The 14270-nt window shown below is 30.3% G+C and overlaps 2 protein-coding genes across 2 annotated transcripts; one reads left to right on the forward strand and one right to left on the reverse strand.

The window, feature by feature from the left end:
• Positions 1-6159: 6159 nt before the first annotated feature.
• Positions 6160-7752, forward strand: LOC129871051 (uclacyanin 1-like). The gene is made up of 2 exons (XM_055945916.1): positions 6160-6398; positions 7041-7752. The coding sequence occupies exons 1-2, from the start codon at positions 6233-6235 to the stop codon at positions 7553-7555; spliced, it is 681 nt and encodes a 226-aa protein (XP_055801891.1). The 5' UTR covers positions 6160-6232; the 3' UTR covers positions 7556-7752.
• A 2393-nt stretch (positions 7753-10145) lies between these two features.
• On the reverse strand, positions 10146-12724 carry LOC129870618 (protein VASCULATURE COMPLEXITY AND CONNECTIVITY-like). The gene is made up of 3 exons (XM_055945440.1): positions 12505-12724; positions 12091-12299; positions 10146-10542 (listed from the first exon to the last, which is right to left on the reverse strand). Exons 1-3 carry the CDS (start codon positions 12601-12603, stop codon positions 10365-10367), a joined length of 486 nt encoding a protein of 161 aa, XP_055801415.1. The 5' UTR covers positions 12604-12724; the 3' UTR covers positions 10146-10364.
• Positions 12725-14270: the final 1546 nt, after the last annotated feature.

Raw genomic sequence — 14270 nt, forward strand, 5'->3', positions numbered from 1 at the left:
CCCAACCTTAGATTGTCTCTTGGGTAAGGTTCAAAGTATTTTTGATGTTCTTTTATTGATTCGTTTTTGATAGATTCTATTGGGTTTAATTGATAGGTTGAATGGAAAATTGAGGGAAAAGAAGTAGAGGGAAAAATGAGTTGTTCCCTCTTGCTTTATGAAATAAGCATTTGTTCCACATAGGTGTTGGAAAGAAAAAATCTCCTACTTAAAAGTAGAAGCACTCCTTCATGTTGCTAACGGGTCAAGAAGGGGGTTTCCCCTCGCGCCGTCGTTGTCGCTCGCTCGGCCTCGGATTTGGATTGGACCAAATTTCCTTTAATTTTTTTAATTAATTATTATTATTTAATTAATTAAGTAATTGAAAAATCCTGACCCGTGACCCGACCCATTTCTTTCTTTTCCGGATTAATTTATAACATTTCCTACCCTTTTTTCAACGGATTTTTTCTATAAGGTTGCAACCTTTTCTGAAAAGTTGCGACCTTTTCCCAACGGACACCTTTTCTGAAAAGTTGCAAACAGGCTATATATTTCTGTTGATCCTCAGAATTGTTCCTAACGAAAATTTCTGATAAACATCTTTTTATTCTTCTTTTCTGCACTTCCTAAAACTCGTATGATATATTGCCTTCGAGTGGTTCGCAGTCACCATAATTTGTTGTACCGCTATTCTGGTGAGTAAATCGTTCTATCCTGAGAGGAAAGATTCCAAAACCTTAGGTACATTAAGGGAAATAATTTTCTTAAGGACACACTGTGCATTCAGTGGGCTCGATTTTTTATTTTTACATACTTTTTCAGATATTGTTCTTCTTTTCAGTTTCTGTCATTTAATTTTCAAACTTTATTGTTACTGTTTCAATGTTTTACAATACAGTTTACTAACAGATTCGACAAACAATTTAGCATATTCTGGACTGAATCTATATTTTATTTTGGACTTCACATTTTCCATCCTTTTTGTGTTGGCGAAGCTAAAAAATTTACTAAGGGAATGTTGCAAAGGTAGCTCCGCCACTGATCAAAAGTTAACTTCATGTTTTCACATTTGTGCAACTCATGTCCTAATTTCCTATCTTGCATGCTTTTTATAACACTACAAACGAAAATAGATTTTACTCGCAATAGATATGCACATTTGTAAAGAGTGCTAGTTAAAGTCTTTACTGATATTAGTTAATTAATTATCATTAGATTCAATGTCGCTATAGATCTTAACGGCATTTACTAATTAAAATGTAATTGTCTCTAAAAAAAACATAGTTATTGATATTTAAGTTATTGTCAATATGCAATTGCCAGTAAAAATCATTTTTGATGTAGTGTCAAAAGTTGTCATTTTTTGCCCATGTCTCTTTCCTTTCTCCATTCTGTCTCCTTTGCTTTGTTCCAATATGTTCGTTGGAGTTGTTCAGGAAGCGAGATCATTGGGATGACGGAAACATGATTTGGATTGTTAGTGAAACTCACAATACTAGAAATAAAGTTTTTTTCTCACCGCTAATCATGAGTGGGAAATTGTGATATAGAATATGATTATTCTACTCATTTCTCATCGAACCAGCTCACTGGAAAAATATCTGGTGGGAAATAAATTCTCACTGAAATAATGGGAAGCTTCCTAGTTTTTCCGTGTGAAAATATTACTATTTTTTCTTTTCTCACCAATTTAATCATAATAACCGTGGGAATAACTATTGAACATTTTTCAATGGAAAACTTGGGGGGGGGGGGGGAGGGGACTAAAATAGTGACTTTTGTAGTGGTAGTCTTAAATTAAAGATATGTCAAATATGTCAAAATGACTTTTAATCTTATGGTCTTAAACATGTCATGTAGAAAATTGAAATTAAAAAGTTCCCAGAAAAGGAAAAAGACATTTTTTAAAAGGACTAAAAAAAAGTAGGACAAACAAATTGAAATGGATGGAGTATTTTCTAACAATTAGTCAAACACAAATCGTTATTCTCCCAATATACTTTCAGTTTAGCTTTAAATTTCTCATTTTATCTTTAGTGAGATAGTTTTTAGTCAAATAAAAAACTAATTGGAATTAGGATCTAGGATTTAGGGTTTTACTTAGATTATCCAAGAAAGAACATAGATGGAGAGATATTTTGCAAAAGTTAATGCTTAATTAGAAAAAAATAATTGTTTTTGGATGCTTAATATATTCACATCACCCTTCTTACAAGTTAGTTACGAAATTAGGTGATCTTTAGGTGTATTATTTTTGTTGGTAATGGCTATAATATTCACGTTGTTACGAAAAAGAAGTCTTGAAATTATTTTTTTCCTTAAATCTTGTATCCAGTCAAACGCTTCATCTAAATTGCAAAGGATGGAGTACTATATAAGATATATATAAAACAATAGTTAAATACACACATATATAAAAAAAATCAAAAAAAAAAAAAGAAACCATACTTTATACCTAAATAAATGTATAGTATATTGAATGCGACGTTCTGCCGCGCATGCCATCTCAGTCGCGGAGCAAGTGCAATTTAGTCTTTTTCGAAGTCAATTTCCTGTGATGCATACCTAATGCCCAGACATTATCACGCACAATCGTGAGATGGAGTAGTCTGCGGCTCGAATTCTCGGATTCATTAAAATCAGTGGGCATGGAGTCTTCATCGCCTCCAATTAGCCCAAAACGATGCACCTTGTGAATGACGGTCGTTCTCATCTTGGACCTGTTCAGGCTCATGCAACACTGACGTCATTGAGGAATGCTACCTGGTTGATCCTGCCAGTAGTCATATGATTGTCTCAAAGATTAATACGTGTAACAAACCTCGACTTTTGAAAGAACTGAATTTATTATATAAAAGATTGACGCGGCCTCTGCCCATTACTAAGATGATTTATTGATAATTCGACGGATCGCACGATCATCATGCCAGCGACATATCATTCAATTTTTTTGCGCACGCGATGCACCCTGGCACCAGGCACGCATACTTGATTCTCCCTGGCACTGCACAATCGATGCACCGGTGAATCCGGGCACCATGCATCGTGCACATTATAGTTTATACTGCATCGCTTTGGACATTATAATTGAAAAACATTTTATGAAGAATATTTTAATTTCCACTGTATCAAACACACCCGTAATTATAGTTTATACTGCATCGCTTTGGACATTATATTGAAATTTTTTTTCCTTTTCTTCAAAAATCGTTTGGTGTACATTAGAACGAATTTTTTGTTAGTTTTGAAGATGAATTTTTTCAATTTGAAAGTTGATATTTTTTTTCCATGTATAAAACATCATTTTAATTATTTTTTAAAAAAATAAAATACATGTCCGAACATAACTTAAATTTCTTTCAAATATCATTTTTCAACTTTAACTTCAACTTCAAATACTACTTATGTCATGCAATTCATGTCCTAGCACTACATTAAATAAGGGATTTAGCTGCAATTATATAGCGGCAATAAAATAATTGTCACTATATTATATTTAACGGCAACAATAAATATGGATATTTATAACTAGTACTTTATATAAATGTCATCAAAGAAGGTTTCACCGACTTTGAATGCAATGTCATTAACTCAATTGTTGTTAAATATTTTTATGGCTATAAATATTACCGCTAATTTTTTTTTTAATCATAACTAAATATCTTTTTTGTTGTAGGGTAGGTCTACTTTGAGAAAAGTTTAAATAAAAGATCAAAAAAAATCATTGGAAAGAGAAGGCAAAATGACTTCAAAATTTTGGAAGAAAATAATGCAGCCCTTAGGTCCGTTTTTTGGGATTAATGCTTTAGGTCATATATTTTTTAACTTTTCCTTGCATCAAATGCATCATATAATTCTATTTGTTTTTAGTAGGTCTTATGAATTTGAGTTGGTCAGTTCAAAATCCAGCCAGGACCTTTGAAAGGAAAAAAGGGAAAATAAATCAGTAACAATAAATAAATAAAATTATTACAATAAATTATAAATTATAAATTGAACAATTCCATTATTTTGTGTAGTAGTCAATTTATAAATAGGACTAACTAGAACTTGAACGTGCATCCACCTAACGACAGCCTCCAAAATTATGCATTGTTGCTTGGTCAACAAAAGTTATATCAACCACTCCTACAAATTTGAATAAGTTTATTACTCCATCCGTTTCTCTTTTATTAATTTTCTATTGATCGAGAAATCTTAGTTAGTTGATTAACTATCTATATTTTACTTTGTTGATGTAGTTGTTGATGTAGATTCGATTCTCCATTTTGGAATTTCCTCCCTCATTTTTCCTTTCTAAAAAACAAAAAGAAATCCTCTATTGATTAGGCACAGTCCTTAATAAATCATTTATTAAGCGTTGATTTTACCAAGTTATCTTTGGTAAGGTTTATTAAAGTTTCAATGCCAATAATATGGGAAGTATGGATATTTATTACTAAGAAAAATATACAATGAATTTTTTTAAAAAAAAATTGATAAGTTAAAATGAATAAGTAAAAAAAAAAAAACGGAAAAAGTATCTTGATTGTTACCTTTTTACAAAGAGGCATTTTTCAAGGATTTAGGGTGATTCTCCTGTTGGGGCTATCTTTCTTCTATCTGAAAGGCAAAGGGCCAAAGGCCCACCAGAGAGACAAGTGAATTTCTGGAAAGATAACCCATTTGAATCGATTTTTTTTTTTGGTTATTTCTAAAAGTTCTGGAATAATTAGGAGATTCTAATTATGATAAAATCAAATTCGTTCTCGAATGATTCATCGACAAGTAACTATAATAAATGTGCCTTGAAGAGACTTTTTCTCAACTTGTTAATCACATATACTGAGAATACATTTCATATTCTTTATCTGACAAACCCATTCCAAATATATAATTATTTATTTTTACAATAACATTCCATATTGAAGCATGTTCTTGTGATACGTTGGACTTTGTAAGGAGTCAATAATGTTTAATTAAACTAAAACAAATATAAAACTCTTATATGCTCTTACCAAGTCCATCTTATTTGTCATATGACAAAAACAAATCCAATTTGCAAAAATCAACTCTAAAAAATTAAATACAATAGTAGTCGCTAAACACAGTGGCGGACCCAGCATGTGTCCAGGGGTTCATCCGAACTCCCTTTGGCGAAAAATTATACTATTTATACATGGTTAAAATATTTTTTTATGTATAAAAATAGATGTCGAACCCCCTTCGGCTAGTTCGTGTGTCTACTTTTTCAGATTTTGAACCCCCTTATTAAAAATCCCGGTTCCGCCACTGGCTAAACAGACCATATAACTAATAGTATATTTTTCAATAATAATTCATCACTAATTTTTCAATACCTAGAATTAGCGATAAACTTTTGTTGACATTCCTGTTTTTTTAAGTGATTACTTTCGAGGAAAATTTTCGCATATAGCCATTAAAAAATACATTAATTATGTTTTATAGGTATAGTTTGTTAATTACGACTCGTAGCTACATATTAGAGAGAGGAGAGACGAGAGCGAGAGAGGACAGAGAGTGGAGAGAGGCAAATTGTATATGTATATATGTATATTTGTCGATTTTATGTCTGTCAAATAATTGCATATATATAACTGGTATACATATGTATTTGTATATCTGGCAAGCGAGATTGTGAGAGCGAGATTGTGGGATTTCACTGGGTATGTTGTTGATGTTGTTATATGTATAATTTGTAACGTATACGTATGCACTTGTATATCTGGCAAGCGGAATTGGGAGAGGCGAGTGAGAGAGGGAGGAGAGAGCCGAGCGAGAGAGGCTAATTGTATTTGTATATCTGTCATATAATTATATATGTATAATTTGTATTTGGATGTGTATAAAAGAGGAGAGGTGCGAGAGAGGAAGAGAAGAGAGAGGCAACGTAATTACAACTAAAATTAAGTTGCGAGTCGTAATTAATTTAAACTATAACTATGTTAGCTAATTAACTAGTATATATTTGCTTACCCGCGTAATTTTCCCTACTTTCTTTCAATACTTCATGTGCTAGTGATATATAATAAGTATCTAGTAAATTAGTCCTTACCACATATTAAAAAAATCACCGTCATTAGCGTGTTTGGATTATAAAAATATGATAATCTTAGTCAAACTATATATTTATGTCCTCTTTCAAAAGAAAAGTTACATATAAATAGCAGAAACCAATTCTCAAAATATAGCGAAATTAACAAGTGTTGTAGTTTGCTGATCCTAATTATAACATTTTTGGTGATTTAAAATGGCAATAGTTAAAATATTACTGAGCTTGGCTACCATAGTCATTGTGTTTGGTTCTACCATGGCTGCAAATCATACAGTGGGAGCTCCTAATGGTGGATGGGATCAGAACACTGCTCTTGCAACATGGGCTGCATCCAAAACTGTCGTAGTTGGTGATAGTTTAAGTAAGTCATGCCGTTAATCTTTAATGTTAGAAATGGATCCACATTTCGAAGTTTATGGGACCTCAATACTATAATACTTATTAGATTCATAATCGAATATTTATAGATATTTCATAGATTTCTGAGTATAGCATAGGGTTTCTTGACATCAATTTTGTTCTCATAGCCAAAGTTTTAGTTGGCGCAATCCTCTCTAGAATCCACCCTTCTTCTGTACTAAGGAGGGTTGACATCCATATCTTGACCCTCATATATTTTTTTATTTGGTTCTCACTCGGTATTTGGTATATGTATTTGAAACTCCAACTAATCTAGATTTGCATTGCACTAAGGCCTATTTAAGAGGGAGACGCTTCATAATAGATTTTTTTTTCATACCTAGGATGAACCAAAAATCTATAGTTAAGGGTGGAGAGATTTTGTTCATTCCATCACAACCTTTATTAATAATTCTATGCATGTTTGTCAATTTTCACACTACAACAATAACAAAAATAACATATCCAATGAAATCCCACGAGTGGTGTTTGAGAAGGATAGAGTGTACGCTGACCTTATCACTATCTCATTAAGGTAGAGAGACTGTTTCCAAAAGAGAGTCCAGCTCAATTCTGATACTAATGCTTTCTAATTTTTTGACAGTTTTTGTGTATGCTCCAAACCATGATGTTCTTGAAGTTACAAAAGCTGATTATGATTCTTGCCAGACAACAAATGCACTATCAACAAATGGTGGAGGGATGACTATTATGCCTCTATCTTCTACTGGTAAAAGATACTTTATTTGTGGAACTGGTGGACATTGTGCCTCAGGAATGAAACTTGAAATCAACACACTTGCCACAGCTTCTCCTCCTCCTGCAGTTGCTCCACCTGCTAAATCCCCTGTTTCATCACCAACGCCGAAAATTGCACCTCCTGTTTCATCACCATCGCCGAAAAATGCACCTAAAATCTCCCCTGCAAAATCCCCTGCTGCTGCAGTTCCTCCATCATCAACAACTATTGAGGTTCCGACATTGCCTCCTTCTAGTGGTTTCGTACCAACATCATCTCCACCATCACCATCTCCACCATCGTCTGCTGATAAAATTAGTGTCCTTGCTAGTTCCACCGTGGGATTTGGCGTGGTCATTATGATGTTGTTCTTTATGTAATCCATTGGGTTTTTTGTTTTTGAATTATTGTTTTAATTCTCTTTTGTGTATGATTTATTCGATCGTGGATATATTGATCGAGAGAAATCTTGTTTAAATTGTCTAATGTTGATGAGGTCGTTACACAAATAACAAGTCGGATTCATTGTTTAGCTGTATTAGTCCATCATCAACAACTTTTGAGGTTATATTTTGATCGAGAGAAATTCTTGTTTAAAATATCTAATTTTGATAACGACGACATGGATGTGCACTTGTGATAGAACAAAAAATAACATACTCTATATAATCTCACGAGATGGGGTCCGGGTTTAAAGAGGTGTAGTGTACGTAGATCTTTCCTTACCTTGCAAAGATGGGGATGTTGTCTCCGATAGATCCTCGAATTTAGAAAAAAGTAGAGGCAACAATGTAGGAAAATAAAAAAGAAGTCTTCACAACCCCTTGATTTCTTGCAAAGGTGGAAGAAATAACAAACTGACTCGGATAGCATTGGCCACGTGACATGAAATTCCGTGTGAATCGCAAAAGTCACCTGCAAAGACTTCACAGAAACAGTATTTTATTATGTCAATTTATATGGCGCTATTTAATTGATTACGGAGTTTATTCTAAATCAAGTGTGTGATTACAAAATTTATATTAGATATTTAAAATTTGGCCTTATAAAATGCGATATATGAAGTAATTTAGTTCAATAGCAGTTTTTTTAAAAAAAAAAAGATGCGGGCCCGTAGCTCCCACATGCTAAGCGAGCGCTCTACCATCTGAGCTACATCCCCATTCATGGCTTAACTTGCTTCAGTTTAGCTGATCAAATTAGTTTATCATCAATTATAATGCTAACAACTTGAGAATGGGTTTCAAGCTTAAGTATAATTTTCAATTTCTAACTTACAAGAATTTTTAATCCAGTGTCTTTTTAAGGATCAACGTTTAACTTGTGTCTCCATTTTAGCAAATATAAATATTTGCTAGAACTTCTTATCTTCCTCCTCTTTCTTCTTCTCTATTTTTTATATACTGTATAAAATTGAAAACTTATTGTTATTATGTTTTTTTGTTAAAAAAAAAAAGGCATTAGGTACGAGCAACTTTTATTGCTAAACATCACAACTTAGTCGTTAATCCATCAGGACATATAGGGCTGAACACGAAAAATTAAAAAATCGAACCAAATCAAATCGGAAAAAAAAACCGACATTTATTTGGTTTGATTTGGTTTGGTTTTTAAATTTAAAAACCGATTATATTTGGTTTGGTTTTGGTTTCAAGTCTAAAAAAACCGAAAAAACCGAACCAAACCGACTTTATATATACATATTTTAAAAATTAAATTTGTATATATATGTGTGTGTTTAAATTTTTTTATGAAAAAAATACAATTTATATTGAGTTTTTATATTTTTGATCTTGGGTCATTCTTTTGAATTATACTAAATAAAGTAAAAATAAATAAAATATAGACTTCATACGCAGAAAAGCTACTCACAATTACAAATAGTAAAACTTTAGGTGAGTCATTCTCTATTATTAAACATGTATGCGTCAATCTTGGCTAGTAGCTACTAGCTACAATGAAATTTATAATAAGAAAATACTTTTGAAATTTATTTTCTGTTTATTCAAATAGTGACTACAAGGTATTTTAAAAACCGACAAAAACCGAAAAAACCGATAAAAACCGACAAAAATCGAATAGTAAAAACCGATATAGTTTGGTTTGGTTTGATTTGACAATTTGAAAAACCGACTCAATTGATTTGGTTATTTTTTAAATAAAAACCGATCCAAACCGAACCGTGAGCACCCCTAAGAACATAGCATGTGAACAATTTGTTACAAAGTTAATTATTACGATATTTGTGTTAACGACTAATTTGTATCACAACTTTTAGTGATCTGTTAAGACTTGTGAGTCGTGACCAAGTTTTGACCCCCCAAATTATTTCAACACATTTCTCTATCAAAATCGATTATTGAACAAAGCATTATATTTAGAGGTTTGTAACTATTCAAACATCATTCTAAGTCATGTATTTGTGATGGAGTTTAATTTTTTCTACTTTATATTTTCTAAAGTTATACAAATTAAGCTCAAGATTGTTTGATTTTGGGATTTCTTAAAATGCTTTCATGGCTAACTATTCCCTAAATTAGAAGATTCTTTATAAAGATACAACACATTACCATTAATCTCCAAAATAAACACTTTTATATTTAGAATTTCACTTAAGAATATATTATTGCAGGGTCTTCTTCTTTAGTTGTAGGCCGTTCTTCACCATCTGACATCAAAGGTGAGAATAGATACAAGCACAGAAATGTCGGTAGCGCTGATCTATGGCCGAATATGAGAGAGAGATACGAAGGGAGAGGAGAAGAGACGGTCAAAATATGTATCGAATTAGGTGTACATATATCTGACAAAATATACACATGTTTTTTGACTTTCACGTTACGACCTACGCAATATTTTATAATTTTACAACGGATAAAGTTCAATTATAATATATACTTATATTATATTATATTACACATATGTAAGATGTACATGTATTCAACTCAAAACTTGTACAATGCAAATTAATACTTAATAATCATGCAATTACCATTAGTTGAAACCATCAAACACTAAATTATCCATGTAAAATCTGTCATTTCAAAAATTAATTCTTACAACTACGATCAAGCAAAGAAAATAGAAATACCCTATTTGACGCCCCCTTGTAGAGGACTTGGGCCTGATTCGCTATCGAACAACGAGGACGTCGATTCTGAAGCGTACACTAATTATGAAAATGTGACATTATGCCAGTGACACAGTAGATGTGGCATAGAATGCGACAGAAAAGATGGCATGTACAAAACACAAAATTCCACCAATTGAGAAGAAATGACGATGCAATAAACCACAGGAAGCTCTTGATTTGTTGTTTGACATTGTGCCAATCACCAGCATTCCCATTCCACCTGCCATTATGATCCTAAAATTCCAAAATTCAAACAAATTACCAAATGATCATGAGTGACAGTCGGAATTTATAATAAAAATTTTTAAAATATATTGAAATAAATATACAAAAAATCAAGGAAATTCAACATATACAAAGTAATTTTATATATACAATATAATTTTTAATTTTAATATCCCAATTTAATCTCTATTCACATTCATAAAAATAACATGACATATTTAAGATTACTAGTTTTACAGCACGACCGTTGCACATATATGTCAAATCATGCAGTATACAACTTTGTAAAATAATAGCAATATAATTAAAATAATTTTTTGAGTTAATAATTACAATAAAATTGTAAGGACAATTTTTTGTGAATACTAATGTTGAATCATCATGTTAATTGGGCTATGTATCACTTTTCACATTGTACACATAAGGAGCTTCTTCTTCTTTCTTTTTTTTTAAAGAAAGAAGAAGATTTATAACATCAAGGAAAAATAAGATTTTACTTTTTGTTTTCTCAAATTTTTTGTCATAAAACTAGAAACAATGGCCTCAAATCACGGTAGAATTTATTGATTGGAGCAACTTCCTTTGTCCCACCCCTAAAGTATTGTGGGGCTCGAAGAGGTAAAAAGTAATTTGGTGGCTTTATTTATAGTATATCGTTTCAAATTATCTATAGTAAATATTTTTTTTCAAATTATTCATTATTTTAAAAGTCTAAGATTAAATTAATTATCTATTTCCTATTTCATCCTTACTAGTAATTGTTTTTAAAAATTACAAACACCTCAGTTACTCAATTATAGAGTGATGAGACAAAAAATAAAACAAATATTAAACAATAAAATTATATCTTAAGACATAAATAAAAATAAGATAGTCATAAATCTTCTTAATTAATATTATTTGAAAGGTGAATAAAAAAACCAAGAAAGATAATTTAAGACAAACTAAATACATTTTAATCGCAAATAAAATAGGATTGATTATATGATCTTCATTTAAACTCAATTTATATCTTCATCATGCTAATAAAAGAAAAAAAGAAAATAATAATAGAAATTTTCTACTAAGTTTAAAACTTACCCTCAACTAGTTAAACTTACATTATACTTCATTTTTTTTAGCTAAATCTTTTTTGATACTTTTAAGAATAACTATGAGAGCCGTTTGAATTGGCTTATAAGTTGCTGATAAACTATTTTCAGCTTATTTGAGTATTTAATTGGTCAAATTAAAGTATTTTATGCTTAAAATAAGCCAAAAAAAAAAGAATTAAATCTGTTTGGCTTAACTTATCAGCTTATAAGATAAAAATAACTTTATTAGGCAAAAAAAAATGTAAGGATGCCCCCATTTTTTTTTAAAACTTATAAGTTGTTTTAAATAAATTAAACCAAATAGGTACCAAGTCTTTCAAAATAAATGACTTTATTGATACAATTGCTAAAACTTAATGACTTTAACATGACCAAAAAGAAAATTGTGTGTAAGATTTTAAAAAAAAAAATAGATTTTCAAAAAAAAATGAAAAATTGAGAAGTAGTTAATGACAATATGTACCATGTGAAAAGAAGACAAGCAAGTGATAATTGTCTACTTGGTGGTGCTTTTTGTATGTCATCACCAGTACAGTAACAATAGTTGCAGCCTCCAATAAGATTAGCAAGAATATGAGCAGCTAATAGAAGTCCAGCAGCAGCTAACCCAAGAACAAATGCATCATGGCTTGGCTCTTTACACTCAAATAACCATAGTTTCAAGTGTTTTTCCTTCAATACCACAAAAATAAAAAGAGTTTCAATTAATATGATAAATGTTTTAATTTCTATATAACAAATATATATGTTAATCTTATGATGTTAAAGCATGTTTGAAATGAAAGAGTTGCCGGAAAACAGATTAAAAAAAAATAAGACAAATAAATTGAACCGTGAAAATAAGTGTATTTTTAAGCACATATAGAAACATATATACCTGATTTTGAGCTCCTTCTGCTTTAATTCCAAGAAGACCAGCTACAGCATCTAAAGCCACAATCACTAAGCATGCAAAAATCCCAAAAAATTTAGACATTTTTTCATGAACTACTTCAAAGAAACTTTCAAAAGGAAGGAATAAATTTTCTAAGGTTTTTTTAAAATTAAATAAATAAGCACCCCTTCACTCTATTAGTCTCGTGTGAAAAAGTGTAAAAGCAAAATATATCACATTGACGAGATTTGGATAGTTTAATAAGCTGGGCTATATAATATACTCGTGCAAAAATCGAATCGATCAATAAATTAATTTGAAAAAAGTGTTACTGGTTTATTGTTATTGAATTATTGGGTTAACAATTATTTAATAGTTTATAAAAAAATTATTAGGTTATCGATTCGATATTTATTTTTTTAATATTAGATTATTGGGTAAATCGATAATTTATTAAGACTATAATAATTTACTATTTTAATTTTTTTTACTCATACATAAATATCAAAGTATCAACTAAAAAATATCAGTATAACTACTGTATCAAACTATCAGTATCCTACACAATTCACAGTTCACACTACTTTACAGTTTACACTATATTTTACCCTTTAGGCTTTTGTATTTCACAACGTCAAAATCTAAAGAACTAAGACGGCGGCAACTACGATTTGCTACGACAACGGCAAAAGTTAGGCGACGGCTAGAATTTTGAATTGTGAGTATTCATAACAAGAACGTCTCATTTGCTTCTTTCGTTGTATGCCTGTATCGCATCAAAATGTTAGAGAAGCCGTATATTTATTTTTTAAGCATTTTCTTATTGGTTAAATCGAAAATCGAACCGTTAAATATCAAAAATCGATAAACCAAAAATCAATAATAAATATCTTATAAGTTTAGTTATGAATTTAACGTATTTAAAAACTAAAAATCAATAATAATTAAAATCAAATCAAATTGAACCGACCAATGCACATCCTTATAATACAAGTGGTGAGCTAAAATGAAATGGGATATTAGTTATCTTTTCTGTATCAATGTATGCGAGCATAAAAATCAAAATATGCAATTATTATAATATCAAAATAAAATATACATGAAAGTACTACAAATCAATATAGCTAATGATTCATAATATCTTAAAAGAAAAAATGAAAATTATAACTAAAAAAAATTATTTAGCTCTCCAAACAGTAACACTTCATATAAAATTGAGAAGAAGAAAGTCGGAATGAACTTATAGGCACGATATTTCTACTAAATCATATTAATTCTATAGTTAATTAATGGTAATAGAAAGTGAAAATGTATACTCCCTTCATTTTAATATATATCACACTATTTATCCTTTCGTCAATTTAAAAAAAGAATAATATAATTTTAAATTTTAAATTTCTTAATTTATCCTGATAAGATAATTTCTAATCATACAAATATCTATAACTTCTTTTAGACACCACAAACTTCAAAAAACTTCTTTTCATTCTTAAACTTCGTTTTTAATTAAACACATTTGCATAAATAACGAAAGAGAAAGTATTAGTAATATGTTTGTTTATTATAAATATATGAGTAAAGAGTCAAAAACACATCTAATTAAAGTATTTCGATTATTTGATTTTTATTTTTCAACTATTAAGTGTGTATGAATTTCCCTCCGAAATTATCACCAGATATTTATTGAACTATACCTTAATTATTAATTCTTCATTTTTTTAATCTAAAATATCACAAATATTTATTAAAATATATTTAAATTATCAATT

The sequence above is a fragment of the Solanum dulcamara genome, chromosome 10 (genome assembly GCF_947179165.1).
Source record: "Solanum dulcamara chromosome 10, daSolDulc1.2, whole genome shotgun sequence".
NCBI lineage: Eukaryota > Viridiplantae > Streptophyta > Magnoliopsida > Solanales > Solanaceae > Solanum > Solanum dulcamara.

Excerpts from the sequence above, each read along its gene's own strand:
- LOC129871051 (XM_055945916.1), top strand. The coding sequence starts at position 6,233 with ATGGCAATAGTTAAAATATTACTGAGCTTGGCTACCATAGTCATTGTG. Across the intron at positions 6,399-7,040 it reads CGTAGTTGGTGATAGTTTAA|TTTTTGTGTATGCTCCAAAC; the intron begins GTAAGTCATGCC and ends ATTTTTTGACAG.
- LOC129870618 (XM_055945440.1), bottom strand. The coding sequence starts at position 12,603 with ATGTCTAAATTTTTTGGGATTTTTGCATGCTTAGTGATTGTGGCTTTA. Across the intron at positions 12,300-12,504 it reads CAGAAGGAGCTCAAAATCAG|GAAAAACACTTGAAACTATG; the intron begins GTATATATGTTT and ends GTGGTATTGAAG. Across the intron at positions 10,543-12,090 it reads GCTTGTCTTCTTTTCACATG|GATCATAATGGCAGGTGGAA; the intron begins GTACATATTGTC and ends TTGGAATTTTAG.